The following is a 23,523-nucleotide window of genomic DNA, read 5'->3' as shown; positions in this document are numbered from 1 at the left end:
ATTAATCGTCATAATTTTTTAAATACTTTTTCATGCTAACAAATGAATTGCACATACCGCACAATTTTTATGATAATCATTTGATATCAAAAATTAAAAAATAAAGCATGCCGTGCATGTAGAGAATAAAAGGAACAACAAAAAAAACTGGGGAAGAAATAATTGCGGTGGAGAGTGAGAACATTTTATTTTGTGAATAAATGCATGCAATTTCATTAAATTTATTCATTTTGATGATTTAATATAATAAATTAGCGTAATTATTTTACAAATTATGAATATGTAGGCAGTTTTCAGTGATGATCACGCTACATTCACAAACAACAACAGTTGTAGTTGGAACGAGATAAATTTTATTGTTTATCATGCTGATAGAAAATAAAAAAAAAATTAGAACATTTTTCAAAACATTTTCAATTTCCACGCAACACTGGTTCTTTTGTTGATCTCAATCAACTGAAACATTTCATATCTGTTTTTGTGAATTTGCAAAGAAAAAATATATTTTTGCGTAGAGATAAAGTATTGTTAGAATTTTGACTAGCAAGTTTGGAATGGAATTATTAAAAATTTATTAGCTCAATTACTTGAATAGCATAAGTTGGTTAGTTGATCCAAAATTTGGCAATAAGCTGGCGTGGCTCTGGCATGGTGCCGGATTCAAATCGTATCCAACACCAAAACAAAGCCGGCCCAGAACTGCATTCTTTATCGATTAATAAGTCGAGTTACTTTACTGGTCGTACAGATCAACTGTGATCCATGACCTCCGTCAGATGTCACCTGAACCTTGCCATATCGCTGACATTTGCTTTTCAATTTCATGGATCAATAGTATTATCCTTAATTCCAGTTATTCGTGAAATAAGACACAAATCAAAATTTAATCAACAACAGAGCAAACGTTTCAAAATAATATAAATTTTCCACCATTTCTCATATCAACCTACAAAGCATTATTAAAAATTCAAAGGACCATCTCGTAATGAATAAAATGAGATTCTCTTCATTTCATTGGATTATCATTTCAAATTTCAATTAATTCATTAAAATCGTATGAAAGAGAAAGAAATGCTTATTATCGAATTTCATGTGAAAATTCACGTTACAAAAAAAATTTCAATTATTCAATAAAATTTCGCCTCATCAAACATTTGAATGATTTGTTTTATTTCATCGATAAAAATTCATAAATTTTGTCGGGCGAGATGAAAAATGAAAATTGATGATGTTGGAGTTTAATGAAGTAGAAAAACGATTAAATATGAAATTGATTCGTACAAAGCTCTTGCTCACTTTTTTTTTTCATTTTCCTCACACTTGCTGCATATGAATGAAAATGATGAGCAGAAGGGAACAAAAAAAAAATTAACGTAAATTATACGGAAAAATAAATGACATCACAAAATTCTTGCACCAAAGAATGTGAGTAAAGTATTTTTCTAGCTATTAGCATATTCAAATACTAGAACAGTACATGAATTGATTGTGTAGTGCTGTATGTGCATTGTATAAGATGAAAATGTAAGTGAAAAACTAAAATATTAACTATAAAAGCTTCTATACTTCACGCATGGTTCATTAGTCAGTAACCAATTATCAAGTTGAGAAGTTTAAAGTTTTTTTTTTTCTTAAATTTGTTGGCAATTTAGAATAGTTAAAAATGCTGCTTATTCTATCGTTCATAGCTTTAACTCTATTTTACATAAATTTCCGATGGAAACGAAGGAGAATGTATGAATTGGCAGATAAGATTCCAGGAACAAATGGATGGCCTATCGTCGGACACATGTTCAGCTATTTAGGACTAGATTTAGAAAATAATTTGAATGATGGAATGAGGCTAATCAAGAGTAATTTGCCAGTATCAAAAATTTGGGCTGGATCTTCATTATTTATCATTGTCAATTCAGCAGAACATTCACAAACACTCCTCAATTCATCCGACTGCTTAGATATTCCATTTATGTTCGGTCGACCGTTTCTCCATCGATACAGTCTCGTCACTGCTAATGGAGATATTTGGCAAAAGCATCGAAAAATTTTAAGCTATTCATTTAAATTAAATGTGTTAAATTCATTGCAGCCACTTTTTAATGAAAAAATTAAAAAGTGTATTGATAAATTGCAATCAAAAGTCGATAGTGGTAATTTTAATATATCTGAATTCATTGCCGCACTCACACTTGAAACAACTATGAAGGGGAATTTCAACTATGATGAGGACTTTTATGGACATAAACTTATTGATGATATTGACAAGTGAGAAAATAGTTTTTGTGGTGATTTGTGAACTAAAAAAATTTAAATTGCTTTTAAAATAATTCTCAGTGCGAAACTACTATTGATGAAGCGATTATCTCAACCGTGGATGAATTTTGAGTTTTTATTTAAAAGATCACAACTGTACAGAGACATGTTGGCACAATTTACAGAATACCATCAGAAAATTGACGAAATTATTGAAGATAACGAGATTAGGAACAAAAGTAATGGAGGAGAGCCATTAACAAATTATGTCATTGACCAGCTTTTGAACAAGAAATATAACTTAAGTCATAGGGAAATTAGAGATGAAATTTACATTTTCATCATGGCTGTGAGTTAGAATTTAGTATCATGAAGTAAATTCAAGTATTTTACCTAATTCAAAATTATTCAGGGCTATGAAACATCGTCACTCAGTTTATCAACAATAATCCTACTTCTAGCCATACACACAGACGTTCAACAAAAGTTAATTAATGAAGTTGATGAATTCTTTGATGGAACCGATGTCAGTGTTGAAGATCTTCACAAATACAAATATGTCGAGATGGTCATTAAAGAGTCTTTAAGAATTTATCCAACAATTCCACTTGTTCCAAGAGAAGTCACGAAGGAATTTCAAATGAATGAACACAGAATACCCAAAGATGCAATTTTGGTTGAATTAATTTACGAGATTCACAGAAATAAAGATTATTGGGGTGAGGATGCTCTTAAATTTAGACCGGAAAGATTTGAACCGGAAAATATGAAAAACGTGCATACGCACGCCTTCATTCCTTTTGCTGGTAAGTCAGATCTTTGAAGAAATCTTCTTTTAGTTCAATTAATAATTATATTTTCTTACATTTATGTAAAGCTGGTAGACGAATGTGCATTGGTAAGTTTTTAAATGCTTTGCGTGACTGAAGATCTAATGTCGTAAACAATTTACGGCCACGGTTCATTAAAATTTTTAATTATATGGCTTTAATTATTTAATTTTAGGACATAAATATGCAATGATGTTCGCAAAAACATTCTTGGTTCATTTTTTCAATAATTATGAATTAACATCACCACTCAAGTTTGAAGAGTTGACTCCAAAAATGACACCAACACTTGACATCGCTCAAAAGTATATTGTGAGCTTAAAGAGAAGAAATAAAAATGTTTAAATTTTCCACAAGGATAAATTTTTAGAAATTTTATGATTGGCAATGCTTTATGTGAATTGAAAAGTTGATTGGGTATTTAAAATTACTTTTAGTTATTTAAGAACTAAGTTTGATTTTTAAAAATACCAAAAAATGCAATTCTATTAGCTTTGATGACAAAAATGTCATAAATTTGAGATTAAATTTTATTTTGTGCAGTTGAAATAAAAATTGGCCATTATAACATGGCCATGTGATTGGATTTGAGTGCATTAATTTAAGAACATTGTAAACTTTTGATTGTTTGATTCAAAACAGTAAAAATTATAAAATGCCAAAAAATTATTCGTTTCTTTTTTAATCTTTAGTGAAATATTTCATCCAATTCTGATTCATTATACAAAAACTCAAGGCAATCATTTCAGATTATTATTTTCAAATAAATGGTTAGTATCAAACGCGACTAGAACTTTAATCAAGGTCTAAATATTAAAACACAGCGAAAAAAATGCTTATTATCGAATTTCATGTGAAAATTCACGTTACAAAAAAAAATTTCAATTATTCAATAAAATTTCGCCTCATCAAACATTTGAATGATTTGTTTTATTTCATCGATAAAAATTCATAAATTTTGTCGGGCGAGATGAAAAATGAAAATTGATGATGTTGTAGTTTAATGAAGTAGAAAAACGATTAAATATGAAATTGATTCGTACAAAGCTCTTGCTCACTTTTTTTTTTCATTTTCCTCACACTTGCTGCATATGAATGAAAATGATGAACAGAAGGGAACAAAAAAAAAAAATTAACGTGAATTATACGGAAAAATAAATCACTCAATGAGATGAATATCGATGCATATATGTACAGAAATATCGATACAAAACATATATCCAATAAATAATTAACGAAAACAAATGAATGAAATTTATACTTGATTTGCCTCGTAATCTCATTCTACAATTTTCGGATTCGTGTGTGCATTTAATGATTTTTCCCATCGTAATATATGTAGATATATGGATTGATATTAAATGCCAACATAATAAAATGTAATAAAATTCATTAATAATGAATTGCATTCGATTACCTCTACCGTGCGTAATGCGATTTCATTATCATATTGTGAGATGTATATAATCATGTTGGAAAAATCTAGTTTTTTTAGGGGATTTTCGTTAGATTGAATGGGATTGAAACTTTCTATTAGCGAGATATACTTCATGAAATATTTCTACATATTTATGTATTGCTTTCAGTGTATTGAGTATTAGAAAATTGTATGAGTAATCCTTGAAATAATGATTTTGGTTCAAATTAATCCAGTATTTTGCAGAATCTCAATCGAACAAATGGCATAGAAGAGTATAATAAAATAAAAGTTCGAAATTATGAGTAACATGTCTGAAAATTTTAAGCCATTTTTCCCCAGAGTGTACATGATTTTTCAGTCTATTGCCGTCATTGAAAGAGTCATTTGATATTTCTTTCAAACAGAATATAAACAATATTTTTGACACCAATATCAATTACAAAGCTACACAAGAATCTTTGTACTAATACACTTCTTGCACCAAAGAATGTGAGTAAAGTATTTTTCTAGCTATTAGCATATTCAAATACTAGAACAGTACATGAATTGATTGCGTAGTGCTGTATGTGCTTTGTATAAGATGAAAATGTAAGTGAAAAACTAAATTATTAACTATAAAAGCTTCAATACTTCACGCATGGTTCATTAGTCAGTAACCAATTATCAAGTTGAGAAGTTTAAAGATTTTTTTTTTCTTAAATTTGTTGGCAATTTAGAATAGTTAAAAATGCTGCTTATTCTATCGTTCATAGCTTTAACTCTATTTTACATAAATTTCCGATGGAAACGAAGGAGAATGTATGAATTGGCAGATAAGATTCCAGGAACAAATGGATGGCCTATCGTCGGACACATGTTCAGCTTTTTAGGACTAGATTTAGAAAATAATTTGAATGATGGAATGAGACTAATCAAGAGTAATTTGCCAGTATCAAAAATTTGGGCTGGATCTTCATTATTTATCATTGTCAATTCAGCAGAATATTCACAAACACTCCTCAATTCATCCGATTGCTTGAAAATTCCATTTATGTTCGCTCGACCGTTTCTCCATCGATACAGTCTCGTCACTTCTAATGGAGATATTTGGCAAAAGCATCGAAAAATTTTGAGCTATTCATTTAAATTAAATGTGTTAAATTCATTGCAGCCACTTTTTAATGAAAAAATTAAAAAGTGTATTGATAAATTACAATCAAAAGTCGATTGTGGTAATTTTAATATATCTAAATTCATTGCCGCACTCACAATTGAAACAACTATGAAGGGGAATTTTAACTATGATGAGGACTTTTATGGACATAAAATTATTGATGATATTGACAGGTGAGAAAATAGTTTTTGTGGTAATTTGTGAACTGAAAGAAGTGCTTTTATAAATAGTGCGAAACTACTAATGATGAAGCGATTAGCTCAACCGTGGATGAATTTTGAGTTTTTATTTAAAAGATCACAACTATACAGAGACATGTGGGCAAAAATTACAGAATTACATCAGAAAATTGACGAAATTATTGAAGATAACGAGATTAGGAACAAAATTAATGGAGGAGAGCCATTAACAAATTATGTCATTGACCAGCTTTTGAACAAGAAATATAACTTAAGTCATAAGGAAATTAGCGATGAAATTTTCATTTTTATCTTGGCTGTGAGTTAGAATTTAGTTTTATGAAATAAATTTGAGTATTTTAACTAATTCAAAATTATTCAGGGCTATGAAACATCGTCAGTCAGTTTATCAGCAATAATCCTACTTCTAGCCATACACACAGACGTTCAACAAAAGTTAATTAATGAAGTTGATGAATTCTTTGATGGAACCGATGTCAGTGTTGAAGATCTTCACAAATACAAATATGTCGAGATGGTCATTAAAGAGTCTTTAAGAATTTATCCTACAATTCCAATTGTTCCAAGAAAAGTCACAAAGGAATTTCAAATGAATGAACACAGAATACCCAAAGATGCAATTTTGGTTGATTTAATTTACGAGATTCACAGAAATAAAAATTATTGGGGTGAGGATGCTCTTAAATTTAGACCGGAAAGATTTGAACCGGAAAATATGAAAAACGTACATACGCACGCCTTCATTCCTTTTGCTGGTAAGTCAGATCTTCGAAGAAATCTTCTTTTAGTTCAATTAATAATTATATTTTCTTACATTTATGTAAAGCTGGTAAACGAATGTGCATTGGTAAGTTTTTAAATGCTTTGCGTGACTGAAGATCTAATGTCGTGAACAATTTACGGCCACGGTTCATTAAAATTTTTAATTATATGGCTTTAATTATTTAATTTTAGGACATAAATATGCAATGATGTTCGCAAAAACATTCTTGGTTCATTTTTTCAATAATTATGAATTAACATCACCACTCAAGTTCGAAGAGTTGACTCCAATAATGACACCAACACTTGAAATCGCTCAAAAGTATATTGTGAGCTTAAAGAGAAGAAATAAAAATGTTTAAATTTTTCATAAGGATAAATTATAAAGAAATTTATGATTGGCAATGCTTTATGTGGTTAGGTATTTAAAAATATTTTTAGTTTGAGTTTAAAAAATACCAAAAAATGCAATTTCATTAGCTTTAATGACAAAAATGTCATAAATTTGAGATTAAATTCTATTTTGTGTAATTAAAATAAAATGTGGATTTTATAACATGGTCATGGGATTGGATTTGAGTGCATTAATTTAAGAACATTGTGAACTTTTGATTGTTTGAGTCAAAATAATAAAAAGTTACCAAATGCCAAAAAATTATTCGTTTCATTTTTAATCTCTAGTGAAATATTTCATCCAATTCTAGCTCATTACAATTTCCAAATAAATTGTTAATATCAAACGCGACTAGAACTTTAATCAAGGTCTAAATATTAAAATACAGCGACAATGTAAAGGCTACGTGAAATCATTACTCAATTTTCTTCATAGCCATTCATCTTCCCTATCTTGTAACCTTCAAAATAGTTAGAATTTCATTTTGTTTAAAACTTACTTCTTTTTAAACAAAAACTTATTTGACCGAGCAAAAAAAGGCAATCGAGCACAAATATCCTTTTTTCCATCCGACGAAAAAAAACATAAAATGGAGCATAAAATGTCAAAATATTTAAATTTCATATTTAGCATATTCACATCATACATGCATGCATGACCATAATAAAAAAGAACAAAAAAAGAAATTTATTCAGAAAAAGATCCTCAAATTGAGCGTTAAAAGGTATGATAATATATTCGACTTGTAGACTCAAATGTGTATAAAAAAAAAAGACACAGGTGTCACTCGAACAACAATGTCAGTTGATTTAGCAGAAAATATAACAAACTTTACATAATGCTTGATTTATTGACATGGAGAAAAGGAGCCGATAAAAATTTATTCAATTTGTTATGTCTATTGAGAAGTTGTTTAAGAAGTTTAGCTAAGGAAGTTACTTTAAACAGGTTTAAGAATCGAATTTTTAGGATGAGCAAGCACTTGCAGAATCTTTTTCAGTCAAAATGTTAAAATTTTCACAAAAAAATGCAAGTTTTCCAATTCAAAAAACTGTAACTGTTTTAAATATTTAAATAAACACAAAAAACAACCCGAACATACATCAAAAATAAAACAACAAAATTGTCGTAATTAAGCACCGGAAGCCGAGATGTGATCTAAAAGAAGTTATGACTATAATTAATGAAAATAAATATGAGTATGATAATGTTCATGTGTCTGCCATAAATTACCTCATAAATGAGCTACACTAGAGTTGCAAAGCCTCTAGTCAGGAAAAAAAAATTATGATAAAAGCATTAAAAATTGAGAAAGTTTTTCAACATCAATGTCTAAAAAAGAATCAAACCAGAGAAAGCAACACCTGCATCACATTCTGTGAATATTTTTTTTTACTCGTACACTTCGCCTCCCTCTTGTTGATATCAGTTGCTTATGAAAGTATGCACATAAAAAGTCAAACTTTTCTTTATTTCACAATAAAAATTTGCCTTTTTTTTTTGCCTGCCTCTCCGAACCGCAACATAAACAAGAAAGAACAACGAAAATGGAAATAATGTATATAAAATTTGTTTCAGTGATTTCTGAAATTCCCTTTTTAATGGCTGAATCTGCAAATAGTTTAATTGTTTTCTATCCTATCGCTACGAGAATTTTTTTTCATCGCTCAACTTTTTCTTATTTTGGGTGCAATACTTTAGGGAATGTGTATGGGTTCTTGACATTTTGTCGGTTCATGAAATGCATTTTTAAGTTTTGACGATTAAGTCATAACGAATTGAAGCAATTTGAAATCACCTATATATTATTTGAAGTTGAATGGCTAATTTTAAACATTTTTGTTCAAATCAGCAGCCAATTGAAAACTCTTAATTCTTAGGTTCGGTATTAATGTAAGCTCTCGTTCCAATTATATAGTAAGTTTAAAAAAAACCATCCATATTACATCCATTTCTATTCTTATTTCAACTACATCACTCATGATCCGTTCTAAAATTTTACGTTGTCTAATTCTTGGATCTCATCATTAAACTACTAACTTTAAGAAGATACGAACCACATAATTCGAATTCAACACCAATTTTCGTTACCCGGACATCATTAAGTAAGTAAAAACTCACATTTAAGTCCTTAGTTAATAAAATAGTTAATTTCATCTATTAATATTGTCAAAATCATAAATATTCCAAAATCTCTCCCTCAAAATTTACGAATATGCTCCAAATTCACAATAATATATGCAAATTCAAAACAATTTCACCTAACGTTTAAATTTAAAGTTAAACAATAAATTTCCCTCACCCAATTGCGTTCTATATTTATTCAAATCACCATTATTTTTCAACTTTCAATTTATTTTTGTGTTCTTTAATTTTCCATTTCCACTTATTGCTTATAAGAAGTACAATTTTTTTATTTCCCATTTCCGTACAGTGAGAAATAAGAAAACAAAAAAATTTAAAACAAGAGCGGGAAATGAAAAAAAAAAAAGTTTCATCACACAGCAAAATTGAATTTTAAGTGCTTTTTGGAAAATTTTCTTCATTGTACTTTGTGTGCCTTATAGGCAGTTCATACTTTTTCTCTCATTTTTCCGTTATTTCAATTTTCCCTCATTCTACACCAGTAAAAATTTTCCATTCGTATATCTTCTTTTTTTTTTGGAGCTCTATACACAATCACGAATATAACAAGAACAAAAAAAAAAATAGCCAAAAGTTTTAATGACTCAACGCTGTCTCAGAAACGTGTCGCATGGCACTAAAATTAATATAAAGAATATCTCGCACGAACATAGAATAATGAACGAACAGAGAATAATTTTTTTTTCTTTCTTATTATTTTAGTTCTTATACAGACGATGTTATCGGTATCATGATAGATAGATAGATGAATGACTCAATGAAATAATGTATTGTCGTAGTCTGGTTATTGCTTCACTCAGTTTAGCCTTTTTTATTGAATGGATAGGATAAAGAATTAATAAAGCCACAAAACTTTCTAATCTCAGTTAAGAAATTTAATGAAATACAACGAGTGAAATTTTCTTCATTTAGTTCTAAGACTCAAACTGAGTTGTAGTTTATGAAGAGTTGGAAAAATTGATGATTTGGATGAGTTGTCATTTTGGGTTATTTGAAAGTGTCGCCTAAGTAGGGCATGTTCATGAATATGCTTACAAAATTGAGTATACAACCATGAGCACGTTCATTTAATCCTGATCATTGTCTGTTACGGGTCTTAATAGTTTGGAGATGAAATAGATGCGTAGAATATTGCAAGTCGCTTAATTCTGCATATTTAGATGCTCAAAGTGAGATGAAGCAACTTCTGTAAATTGTGTGGTTTTAAATCTAGATCCTAATATTAAATTACAGCCTAAATCTGTCTGTAAACCCCCTTCAAAAAATCTAAAATGTCATCATAGACACTTCATTCCTTACATATATCTCTATCCCCAATTTATTGATCACAACCAGTAAATGCGCCTAATAAGAACATCCTTTAAAACCTCATCACCCCATTTTAAGAGCTCTTAAAAAAGCAAAATGCATTCCTAATCCCTAATTCGATTTCTACAAAACTGAATGAACGAAAAAGAGTCAAAAATCCTTTTTGATATAATGAAACTTGAAAGTCAAGCAAACTCAAGCAAGAAAGAAAAATATTGTTCGTGATTATCTTGAAAGCAATGAAATTAGCCAAAAGAAAGAATTTTATTTTTTATTGCATGATTTTCTGCCCTCAAATGAGCTCAGATATAAGAAGCAAAAGAACTTTGACTCAGCTGAGGGGAAAAATAAATTTTAAGCTTCTTGCATTATTTTATTGTTTCTTTTAAATTAAAAACTTTTTCGTTTTTTTTTTTTAATTGATAAATTCCTTTCTATGCTCATTAAAGTTTCATAAAAGCTATTTTGAAATAACACCTCTGAGACGAAATTGTTTTTATGTTCATTGAAATTAAAATGAAGGAGTCTCGATGGCCTTGGTAAGAACGCTTGAACGAATATAAAAATTTGTGGATATTGTTCAACGGAAGAGATACAAGGATAAAAAAAAAGAATAGATAAAGAAAAAAATGTTAAACTTTGTCTCAAATAAAGCCCGACACTCTAAATGCACTCCATGGATTATTATTATTTCTTTTTACACAAAAAAATGAGAATTTATGTGAATTAGTTGGAAATTTTTCATTCTTTATGAAATATTTTTATGGCACTTTTGCAATTTTCTTAGAGAATACTCCCATCTTGTTCTCATTTGACCCGAAACATTAAATCTTTTCTCATTCATAGCATCATATGATGCATTGCATTTTAAAAATGAAGAATGATGTTATTGAAGAATGGAAATTTACAGCTATGAGGAAGTTTTATGGTTTTACTGGGTTTTACAAGAGAATTTGAGTGAATCATGTTTGAATTAAAATTTCCGTTACGAAAATAATTTGAAAATTTTTCTAATCAAAATTCGAAATTTAAATCTTGAATTAAACGTTTTTGTGTCTCATGCATTCATTCAATGCTTTAATTCTTTCATTTTCCATGTCTACTCAATATATATCATACATTCATCCATAAATTAACAACATAGATCATAAAAATTTAAATTTTACTCACTGTTCTGGATTTTTGACATCAAAATTAAACTGTTTCTTCATGTCTTCTTATTGTCCTTTCTTTTTCATTATTTTACACTAATATCACTATTTGGAGCTTAATTACTTAATTTTAATATCAAACACAAAGACAATCACATTTTATTCTATTTTAATAATTTAAATTCTTTTTTTACAGATATATACTTGAATTGTATATTTTTCAGCACAACAAAGATTCACAGTCACATTACTTGCACTTCTACTACTTATTTTGTACATTTTCACTATTAATTTAATTAAAAATCGCGAAGCAATAGCACCGATCCGATCTCGACGAAAATTCGCGGCCAACTGAAATTTTTTACATTTTTCTTCCAAAGTTGTAAAATTTAAATTTTACAAAACCGTTGCAATTTCTTTGTAATTTTTAATCCTGAAAAAACAGTTAATTGTGCATTAAATTAGTAATTAAAGCATATTTAGTCTTCTGCTTATGTTTTTATTTCCTTCATATTTCATGTTTAACATAATTTTCTTGTTAATTAATTGTGTTCCATTAAATTAAAATAAAAATAAGTTTTAAATCAAAAAAATGTCCTTAAATTCCTAATTGTTGCTTACGAATCTTGTGCATTGTCGATATCAAGTGTAATTTAAGTTCATTAGGATTATTAAATGGTTTTCCACATAACTTACACTCTTTAGCATAAGTATTCATAGATGGATTCTCCAAATCCTGAGCATGTTTAATTAATCGATCCTTCATTATGTACGGCATCTCATTTAGTGGCGGAATCGGTATATAATCCCATATTGCGCCATGTCCAATCCTGCTTGTAAGACGAATTGCATCAGCCTGATCAACATTCCATTTAAAATGATCATTTCCCATTTGAATGTCACGGACTGAATGTTTCTTATTAATTATAGTCAAAAATGCTTCTTTAATATTTTTAAGCAGCTGTTCACGATGTCGATCATTCAAATTAGGCAGGTCATGAAACGGATCACGATACAGCATCGACGACATAGCAAATCGTAATCGATTTATGTCCGAAATGTCTTCCTCAATTAAATTAATGTCAATGCACTGCAAACCATCACGTTCATGAAAAAATGGTTTTTGGCAGTTTTCGTCCAGTCCAAGTCCAGTTATCACTGATACATATCGAGTCTTTTCCTTATCACGACGTAGCTGTGCTACAGGACTAAATATCAAAGCCAAAATCACAGACAATCCAGGAATATTTGGCATAACAGTTGTCTCCCGTACCTTAACATTTTGATTCGTTGCACCCAAAGTGATATCAGCAGCGACATAAAATTTACTATGAAGACTGAGAATCTCGTCATGCAATAATACATGATTAATAGATGATGAATCAACTCGTACATATCCTGTAATGTCAGTAGAAATGGACCGCAAATTTGTCTCTAATGGCGAATAAGGTCCAATAAGCTTTATAGTCTGACGACATTTTGACTTGTCTGGTCCATCAAGTTCATGTTGTCGGATATAATGTTTGTCAATAATTGATGCGAATTCAATCTTCGGATCTTGTGGCTTATCAAAAGTATTAAAGTCATAACTTCTCTTCTCGTGATTAACTTTACTTCCATACGATTCCTCACATTCCTGTGCATAATTACCGTTGACTAATTTCGAGTTCCAATGTGTAGATGCATCACCATCAAATGTCATCAAATCAACAATCACGACATCATTAACGATTGAGAATATTTCAATCATTGCATCCTTGTGCAGCACATGATTTTCAAAATATGTAATTGCTTCGCCTGACCACTTATTTCCAAAAGTTTGCATACACGATGGCTCAATTTCCTTTAATTTACATTCAAAAATTCTCGGTGGATATGACTTTATTTTATTTGTGTCAGCATTTTTCGGGAATGTGTAAATGTTGTCCAATCGAACCTCTATTTTTGAGCCAAGATCAATAAAATATATTTCGACATATTTTTCATCCACATATCGAATCAATTCAGCACGTTGAAAGTCTTTTTGTTCCTTGTAAATAACTATCTGACCAGGCTGGATCTTTTGATCGGCATCTATTGGAATTAAAGTGACTGACTCCATTAATGACTTAATATTGTCAAGAACCTTCCCATATTGATGATCAGTCAAGTATTTTCTTGTATTATAAGCAACACGTGGACAGAAATAGAATTTATTGCAATGTTCGACATGAGTTATAAATCCACGCATTTTGCTTGTTGAGCGTGTTGGATATGGCCAATATTCTGGATATTGAATTGTCGGATAGACAATTCTGAAGTGAGAATGATCACATTCACCATAGCCATGACTAATTGCATACAACATTGTTTCTTGTGCTGACATAACTGAAAGTTCGACATTTCCTTGTAATTTGCATAGCTTTACTGCCTTATAAACTTCTGGTACTATTTGACCTGATCCAAAGCCAATATCCAGGTCAACTTCATCTTTATCTGATACAAGACGGCTATGCTCGAATGTCACATAAACTCGTTCAGATCCAACACGATCAAAATGAATATCAACTTTCGAGTCTTTATCACAAACTCCTTTTTCCACTAATGTGTCCTTAAGCTGCTTCTTATAAATTTCACCAACAATCGATCTATCCATATTGCGGAAATAGACAGTTCGAAAGATGTCCATATCAGTGAGAATTTGGAATGCATCACGTTCCATGTCAATTGTTGTGTCAGTAACAAAGAAATTTGAGACACCGAAAGCTCCAGCCATAATTACTTTCAATACAAGAATTCTTTCCTTTGGCGTCCATCGTGGTTGATTTGGGAATGGCAAGTTATCAAGCTTGAAATATCGCAAACGTTTCTTAACTTCCGCTATCCATATTCGCATTTCATTGAGATTTTTAACGTCAAGACCTTTTTCGACACACCAAGCACGTTCTTCTGCGATTGTTTTAAAATATTTTAGTCGATGGTGTTCAAACCTGTATGAAAATAAAAAGAATATTAACGGTAATGTAGAATTTAAAAATTAACGGTTTATTAGAATTTAAAATTCGAAAGCCTTGTTTCAAATTTTAACGACTTTTACAATTTTTTTAATAAAATTCAACTTACCAGAAGTTGTAAGCATTAAACGTTGCCAAGCAGTCAGATCCAGTTCCATCAGACCATTTCATTTTCTTGCAATAAGATCCCATTTTGTCAGTCAACGAATTAATAAAAATTGCCTTAAAATTCAAGCCAGCAGCAATGACTATAGCTTCATCCAGAACGCTAAACAGATAACCAAGAACAATAAGCTTAGAAATGCGTATATCACATGGCAATGCAGCCATGATTTCACCAAGAAACGTCAATTCGCCATCCTGATAATCAAAATTTCCATTTTCATCATGAATTAACATTCCGCCATGTTCCTTTAAAGCCAAGACAGCATTGATTATGGCTGACTGATCAGGAGGGTCAATAGTTGTAGCCAAAATTTCTAATGGACTGCCCATATTGAATTCTTTGATTTTTACAACAACTGATTCAAGCGATGCCATTAAGATTTCTGGAGGTGAATGTTCCAATAAGTTTCGTTCATAAAAGTCTCTAAAGACTAAACGAAAGACAGTTCCTCGACCAACACGTCCTAGGATAGGAATGAGAAAATAAGAGTTAATTTAACGATTTACAAAATTTCAAACTCAATCGGTTTTTGAAAAATTCAAATTTTACAAAACCGTTATAATTTGAATTTTGAAAGTTCGTTGAAAAGTTTTTATGATCTTTTCTTACCGGTTCGTCCAGCTCGTTGCTTGCAGTTGTTTTTTGATGCCCATCCAAGTACAAAACTTGACATTTGAGATCCTTTGTGAGTTTTTAAGAATTTTGTGAGGCAGAAGTCGATAACAAATGCAACATTCGGAATTGTAATTGATGATTCTGCGATATTTGTAGCCAATATGATTTTAGTTTTATCTGTATTGATAAAAACTAACTTCTGTTCCTCCATAGACAGTGATGAATGTAAGATATGAATTTCAGGTTCAAATTTACGTAAATTTGTCAAGTTCTCGTTTAATCTAAATTCTTCCTGCAAACGTTCAATTTCTGGAAGTCCGGGAAGAAAAATTAAAATATTCTTTTTGGATGTATCCCTTGACCGTAAAATCAGCAGGATCAGTTGTACTGCAAAGCAATACATTTCATCAGAAATTCCAGGTTCACGAGTGATAATGTCAGGTAAAACTTTGAGTTTTCTTATATCATCCAAATAACGCTCAACGATTTCATATCTACGAGCCTGTGCATCCAAATCAATAATTGGTGGATATAAAAATTCTTCCTCTAGTTCCAATGTTCGAATTTTCCAAAAATCTTGAAATTTATCAACATCCAAAGTTGCTGACATGAGAATGACCTTCGTGTTTGTTTTTACTGGATTTAATCGACGAAGAATTGTGATGAGAAAGTCTATATCGAGATCTGTAAGTGAAGATTTGTGAAAGTATTAACGGTTTTGTAAGATTTAAAATTTGAATTTTTGTTAACCGATAGCATTTGAAATTCAAAAAATCGTTATAATAATAATTATAATTTGATTAAATTATTCAATAGCTACTCATTCCTTACCTCTCTCATGAACTTCATCGAGTATAATATGCGAATATTGTGCACAACTTTTCATTCGAATTAATTTCTGCAAAATGACTCCTGTCGTGCAAAAAGTCATTTCTGTCGATTCCTCTGTCAAATTTATGCACCTATTCAATCCAACTTGATATCCAACAACAGTTCCAACTGGTATATCTCTCTCGTATGCAACTCGTTGTGCTAAAGTTATTGCTGCAATTTTTCTCGGTTGACTGATCAAAATGTTGACACTTTCATGACGTGATTTGCAGTCATCGAAGATATATTGAGGAACTTGTGTTGACTTTCCACAGCCTGTTGGACCTGATATCATCACGACTGTGAATATTCATAAGATAAATTAGAGAAAAAAGATCCAGTTAATAAATTTTCCTTACTTGGATGGCTTCTGATGTTTCTAACTATCTCATCTCGATATTTATATATTGGCAAGTCACTTCTGTGCTCGCTATGCGGTAATTCTACTTCAACATGACTTAATGTGTCAAATAACGCACTATCATCAATTGCAAGTCCACTCGATAATCCAGTTAAGTTTATTCCATTAAATGACTGAAATAATAATAAATCAATGCATGATAATCAGGAATATTCATCTCATTTGTTAAATCTTACCTTAGTCAAGTCATCTACGACAATATTATGGAATTTTTTAGCGTAGTCAGTTCCTGAGACATTTCTTGGAGTTTTAGCTTCGGGTTTCTTAATTTTTGGACCTGTTTTGTATGTTTTTGAAGACAGTGAGCTTGCAACTGGATTTCCAGGTCTTACAATCTCTCGAAAATTAAAGAAGTCGTCAATTGCGTCGTCATTAAATGTATCATAAATGCTAGTCTTAATGTTTTGCGCCATTTTTGCTATAATTTAAAAAAATTTCTTAGGAAAAGACTTTTTGATGATTTATTAAGCAGTTCTTATGTTTTATTACCTTAATGGCCAATAATATTATCTGTTAAAATTGTTAAATTTGTTTTAAATAGGTTAATTTGTTTTTAAATCCACAGAAATTAATTTTTTCTAAATTTATAGCAGTATAGATTCAATCAATATTCAAATTTTAAAAATACGTTGAAAACTGCTTTAAAAATTTTAGAGCAAAAAATCCATTAAAAATCCTTTCCAATCCTTTCAATATTCAATCAAAAGTTTTATATGAAATATTACCCCATGTTGAACACGAAAAAGCTCTTTTCAAACCCAAAATATTTTATATCCCATCATTAACGCTGCAAGCACATAAATCAGATATTAATTTTTGTACATCGAAGATTGAATTCTTAATTTACCACACTCGAAAAAAGGCATCCTTTGATCCGAAAATGAACATTCCCAAAGATTACACTTACAGCGAGTTATGAGTACTTACCCATACGTGAGTTTCATGCTGCTATTAGTTAAATGGCAAGAGTGATGTTTAGGGGATCTTAGTAAATTTTGAAACTTCATGGGATATGAAATAACTGTCAAAAAATATTTGAAATTTCGTTTTCTAACAATTTGAATTGGAAATGACCGTTATTTTTCAAATGTCAATTTTCAACGAAAAATCTGGGTTGTTTGCAGGCAAAATGAGAAAAAGTGAACCAAATATTTTAATTTCAAATGACCGTTATTTTTAAAGTGTGAAATTTGTGTTGGAATGGAAAAATTTGAACAAAAAATTTAAATTTCAATTGACCGTTATTTTTCAAATGTCAAATTTTAACGGAAAATTGTACTTTTTCAGACTAAATGATAAAATTGGAATCATTAGGAAGCGCTAGATCAAAGAGCAAAAATTATGATTAAATTCTGTACGTACACGAATGAGTTAAAAGTTGAATATTATTTTTTTTTTGCCATTTCAACTTCATCATCGTACGTTTTGATGTATCAACAAGTAACAAGCAGCAAAAATACTTCAAGGGAGAATTTTTATATTTTTGCAGTCAGTGTAGAGCAACAGAGAAGAGAAAAAAAATTCGATTATTCATATGCAAGCCAACAAAACGAGCGAAATATTTTTTTATTCTGGTTTGTTTGTTGCTTACTCTCCTCACACTGTGTATGTACAAAAAAAAAAAAATATAAAGCAAGCAGCTCAATAACAGGCAATGCAAACATACGGCAAAAAATAAAAATACATTCATATTTTTTGTTTCTTTCTCTTACCCCTCTTGGAGATGGGGTTGGGGTGTGGGGTTGTATAATGTGCTACGAAAGCATAATTTGTATTCCGATCAACCGTTTTATTGAGCAAATAAATTCTTTTTTTTTTTTGGCCTTCATATATGGCCGAAAAAGAAACAACAAGACGAATCAGGAAAAAGAAGTTGGGAAAGAGCATGCAACACGAACACAGAATACAGGCAGAATATCATGAATAAAAATAAACAAAAACAAAATTGATGTGCTTCATGAAATTGGTGTACATTTTAGATCTAGTCATGTTGATATAATCTTTTAGTGTTAACCTACTTTTGATATCATCTAAATTGCACTTTTGTGCCAAATACAGATCGATATTTTTGTGTGAAAAATATATTTGCATTTTAACGTTTGATTTACTTTTGAATTTATAGGATTTTTGTTTCGTGGCCTACTTCATGATATTTGAATTTTTTAAATTTGACAGTTTATTGTAATTTATTTGTTGTGAAAGTGAAAATTCGAGGAAAAATCAATTTTAAGTATCAAAACAAGCAGAACCCAGGTGAGTAATCTTTTAAATTATTCATAAATCTTAAAAGAATTTAAAAACACACAAGTTGTGAAATTTAAGATTCACTAAATTGATAAATTCAAACATTTCGCTAAAGCATTCAACTAAACAGCTCAATGCCAACACGTTCTGCATTCATACCACACATCTGGCTGCAACTGCTAGTTTCATGTCGTTCACAATACTGTAACCTGTAATTAAGTAAATGTACAAATTGCCAAATTTGTTTTTTGTAACACGAAAAAACATGAAATTCAACGCCAAATCCCGTAAAAACTTTTGGCATTGGAACATTTTTTCTAGCGACACAATTACACATTCTGATAGATTAAAATATTACGTAAAAATTCACGTAAATCCAATCATAGTTTGGCCTCAAAACAAGGCATTTTGTTGGCAACGAATTTTTATGACCAATCATGTAAGTAACTTGCTATGCTTATTACAACAATATATTATTTATTCTCATGTAAATTCCCATGAATATCCATTTAAAATATTCAATAGATTATCTATCCACTCACCCGCACAAATAATGATATCGTAAAATTATTATTATTAAGATTTATATTTTTTTTGCCCTTTTTTTTCATCCTTCCTTCCTTCCTCTATCTCCTTATTCTCTATTCATACAATCACATACATAATATTATGAGCCTATTAATTGTATAATATTTTGTGTCCCTTTTTTCCATTCAACTAAAAAAAAAGCATCGTCTATTCATTGTTGGGATATACAGCACTTCCTTTCACTTTTTTCGTTTTTGACCGTTGCTTTCTAATATTATAAATATTTAATTTTAGCTTCCTTTTTCATCGGATATGCTGATCTTTTGAAAGAAATAGTGATTGTAAATGGCTTTGTGCTGGATGTTTTGTGTAGTTTATGAATATTGATGGCAATTGTTGCCTTTAGCATTTCTGGATCTAATAGAATAGAATAGGGACGAAAAGATTTAGGAGAAAACGACGTTAGCATAAGCTGTTGATAAAGTTTCTGCTAATAAGTAATGATTCTGCCTTAACCAATGCGCGTCAGACAACTCTTTCAAGTCTTAATCCATGTTTTAGCTACCACAAAATTCAGTGTTTACTTTTTAAATTCCATATCAAACAAAAATAATACGAAAAGAACAAAACAAAAGCACAAAAGTCAGGCTTACAGTTAATTATATTTATCATTGTACTTTTCTTTACCGACCGGAAAAGCTTATGAGATTTTTCATTAAATATTTGCATTTTTATATTCAAATTGAAGTAGAAAAGCTAGAAACAAACACCAACAATCATTCGTAGCACGAAATGTTATGGAAATAATAATCATAGTGATTAAATTAATTTTTAATAGCATAATAATATTAAAAATAAAGGAGAAAAGTGACCTATAAAATTATCCATTCAACATCCCACTCATTCTCTTTATAAAATCTATTGTGTATGCAGAAAGCATTTATTATTATATTGTTGACTAAATGACTAAATAATTCTTTGGTTATGCATACACAATAGAGTAAAAAATTTTTGTGATCTACAGACATTTATACTGAAAATATCAAAAAGTCCTTTTCATTCATTTCCATCCACAAAACTACGTCTATAAATGTGTGTGTATATGTGCTTCAAGTCATAAACAAAAAAAAACCCTCTTACTCCTTGATAAAGCAAATTTTCTAGCTTTCATTGTTATGCTCAATGGCAAAAGTAGGAACAGCAGCAAATCTCTCCATCATGCTGATCTTCACTGATAAAAAAAATTTATTTTATTGTATTGAGGAAAGGTATTTGGATAGTAAGGTTAATAAAATGTGCTTACCTTTCTATTTTCTATGCCAGGGGAATTTATGTTGTATCTTGGATGGTTTGTTGAAAGGAAATGAAGCTTAAAATTTGGTTTTAAATTAGTTGCTTAATGGTATTCACATCTACGCCTCAATTCCTGAGCTCAAAGTTGAGTTAAGTCGACTTGAGTCGAGTCAAGTCGATTTGAGTTGACTCAAAAAGTTGAGTCCAGTCGAATCGAGTCGACTTCAACTATATCGACTTCGAGTTCTGTTGAATTCTATCGCAAATAACAACTTGATATTCCATAAAAACAAAAATTACTCTAAGTTTCTAATATCCTACGTTAGTTTCAACTTCCTCAATCCATATCATCTAATCCAAAACAATTTCTATCAGTGCTAATCAATCCTGAGGGTATGAACCCTCAACATACAAAAGAAACAACAATTTTTGCCTAGTTTTAATACCTTTTTGACTCATTTCAACCTCTTTTACCCATTTATATTCTCTAATTATGGTGTCTACTGCAATAATATTCTTTGGATGCTTTTGTACTAATAAACAAAAAATAAAATGAACTTTTGTGTGTGTTGAGAAAATGAGAAAATAACAAGGAAAAATAATTCTCATCATCATCATTGTTCATTTCTATTATTTTGACTATTTGATTAAAACAAAATATTCAACAAATTTTACTAAATGGATATGTATATACACTTAGTCATTCAATATGTTGTTGCCTAATTCAAATGACATACGCTCATGTATGGAACGTAGGCATAAACAAATGAAATATCTAAAGATTTAAATGTGAGGAAAATGGTATTTTCCATTACAATTAAAAACAATGAGAGTAAATATTTTTTTTTTTTTTTGGGAAAACAATTACAGAACTTCCTAGTATGGATGAAAGCTAACGTCGATAAAGGGTGCATTGAGATATGAGATATGACTTGAGGTAGTGGGGACTTTTTAGTCTGTTAGATGTTAAAACTGAGAATTTGTAAAAGCTTTGTGATTCGGCCAGCAATAGAGTCAGATGGAAGGATCATTGATCTGTAGCAAGTAAGCAAGTTAGTGATTCAGTTAGAGTCATGGAAGTTTAGCAGTGGTTCCAGTAGTAATTAGTAGTCAGTGTAGACTTCAGATCTATCAATATTTTACATCAAATGATGAAAATTAGTTCCTATTGATCCACTGGAATTGTAGGGCATTAATTAAGCTGCTGAATAAGTTTCTGTTCCTGACCAAAGCGACTATTACTGCTAGTTTCTTGTGTTGTTGCTCTCCCTCATTCTCTACCGCTGTACGTCAAGTGACTTTCACTCCAAATGATGTTCCTTAAAGCACAGTCTTAACTGTGATACCAAATTAAATTATAACAGAGAAAAAGCTATTACTCTCAACAGCAATGTCCTTAATAACCTCAATTGAATTTCTATCAAAACATCCCACTGGGTCATCATTTCTATTTTTCCACAACATTCTCCACCTCTAACTATCGAGTACATAGAAAGTTCAAATGTATAGGCTGTTGAATAGACTCAGCATTCAAACAACAATGTCTATAGCAATTTTGCTAGCCTTTGCACGTACACAACTCTGCATGTATTCAATTTTTTTTCTCTATTCTCCATTACAACCCACTCTCCTGACCATTTTTTTCCATTATCGAGTACTAGAACATCCAATTTTTTTTTTTGATATTTGTACAATCGCCAAAAAACCAAAAAGGCAAAATGTACATAGGATGAATGTTTATACATATAAAGAAGGTACAGAACACAAAAAAAAAACGAAATAATTGCAAAATGAATATTTGATCTTTTCCTTCTTTATATGTATTCAATGAAAGAAACTGCACAAATATTGGCTAAGTCTAGAAATTGGAAATGGGAAAAGAATGAGAAGCAACAATAGCAAGTATCATTTATAAATTCGGAAAAATTTTTCAATATAAATTTTCATTTTCTTTCTACTGTAATGCAATGTTTATATTTTATGTAATTTATTATAATGAATATAATGGAAAATTTTGGAAATGAAATTTATTGTCCATCATGATAGATAAATGGAACATTGTGTTGTAGTAATGTGAGCATTGAGAGAGTTGTACTGTACGAAAAAAATGTTTTGTTCAATATTAGAAAATCGAATTGATGTTGTCTGACTCTGAAATGCAGGTACATGCTTGGAAATTTTAAGTGGAGGTAAAGTGGAAGCTTGGTGACATTTGTGAGTTGTTGGGAACTTTTGGAAGAATAATCCTTTTTCCCATAGTAGTGTTTCTTATAGTATCCTGACTTAATAGCGTGTTGTGAGACAAAACTGTCGACTAAAGCGACCCATATCAGTTATTCGGATAGAAAAATTAGATACGCATTTAAATTTAGCCAAAAACTTACACAAAATTTTACTAAAAATAGATCATGATCTTTAGTTTCATAAGTTCTTTTTGGTTTAAGGCTTTATCTCAGCTCTGTTTCTCTCCTTGTTTCAAAATTCTTGTTAAATGTTCTTTACCGAGCAACACAAAGGGCTTCGCCACAGAGCTTTAAAGGCTTACCAAAGCTCTTTTATGAACACCAAGCCACCTCCAGATGAACGCCATATTTAGTGTCAATAAAAGAGCTTTAGCAGAGTCTTCAAAATCTTGTGGTGGAGATTTCTTCATTTACGTTGTTTAAAATCCCGTCTCATAGCGGAGCCTTTTTCGTTTGTGTCACTCGGATCTTCATATCATTTGCAAAACTCCTCAAAACCTTTCGAACCTCATGAACAAAATTTATCCAATTATATAG

General features: G+C 30.4%; 4 protein-coding genes across 4 annotated transcripts in view; 2 read left to right on the top strand and 2 right to left on the bottom strand.

The window, feature by feature from the left end:
* bru3 (bruno 3) overlaps positions 1-11,747 on the bottom strand; it is a 286,566-nt gene extending 274,819 nt beyond the window's left edge. The window contains exon 1 of the mRNA XM_070641954.1: positions 11,633-11,747. The gene's annotated coding sequence lies outside the window, so the exon portion shown is untranslated. The remainder of the gene's footprint in view (positions 1-11,632) is intronic.
* LOC139091793 (cytochrome P450 4C1-like) lies at positions 1,733-3,488 on the top strand. The gene is made up of 5 exons (XM_070642001.1): positions 1,733-2,262; positions 2,332-2,599; positions 2,663-3,056; positions 3,128-3,148; positions 3,256-3,488. Exons 1-5 carry the CDS (start codon positions 1,733-1,735, stop codon positions 3,423-3,425), a joined length of 1,383 nt encoding a protein of 460 aa, XP_070498102.1. The 3' UTR covers positions 3,426-3,488.
* On the top strand, positions 5,228-6,977 carry LOC139091792 (cytochrome P450 4C1-like). Its single transcript, XM_070641999.1, has 5 exons — positions 5,228-5,826; positions 5,884-6,151; positions 6,215-6,608; positions 6,680-6,700; positions 6,808-6,977. The coding sequence occupies exons 1-5, from the start codon at positions 5,228-5,230 to the stop codon at positions 6,975-6,977; spliced, it is 1,452 nt and encodes a 483-aa protein (XP_070498100.1).
* Positions 11,748-12,211: 464 nt separating the features above from the next.
* Positions 12,212-17,227, bottom strand: LOC139091791 (probable ATP-dependent RNA helicase spindle-E). The gene is made up of 7 exons (XM_070641998.1): positions 17,168-17,227; positions 16,855-17,096; positions 16,617-16,791; positions 16,219-16,557; positions 15,382-16,071; positions 14,716-15,235; positions 12,212-14,582 (listed from the first exon to the last, which is right to left on the bottom strand). The coding sequence occupies exons 2-7, from the start codon at positions 17,089-17,091 to the stop codon at positions 12,212-12,214; spliced, it is 4,332 nt and encodes a 1,443-aa protein (XP_070498099.1). The 5' UTR covers positions 17,092-17,096; positions 17,168-17,227.
* Positions 17,228-23,523: the final 6,296 nt, after the last annotated feature.

This window comes from Chironomus tepperi, unplaced genomic scaffold (genome assembly GCF_022539635.2).
Source record: "Chironomus tepperi strain 1889 unplaced genomic scaffold, CSIRO-AGI_Ctep_v1 contig_261, whole genome shotgun sequence".
Taxonomy (NCBI): Eukaryota; Metazoa; Arthropoda; class Insecta; order Diptera; family Chironomidae; genus Chironomus; species Chironomus tepperi.
Note: the sequence above shows the minus strand (reverse complement) of the source record. Positions and strands in the feature narration are given on the sequence as shown.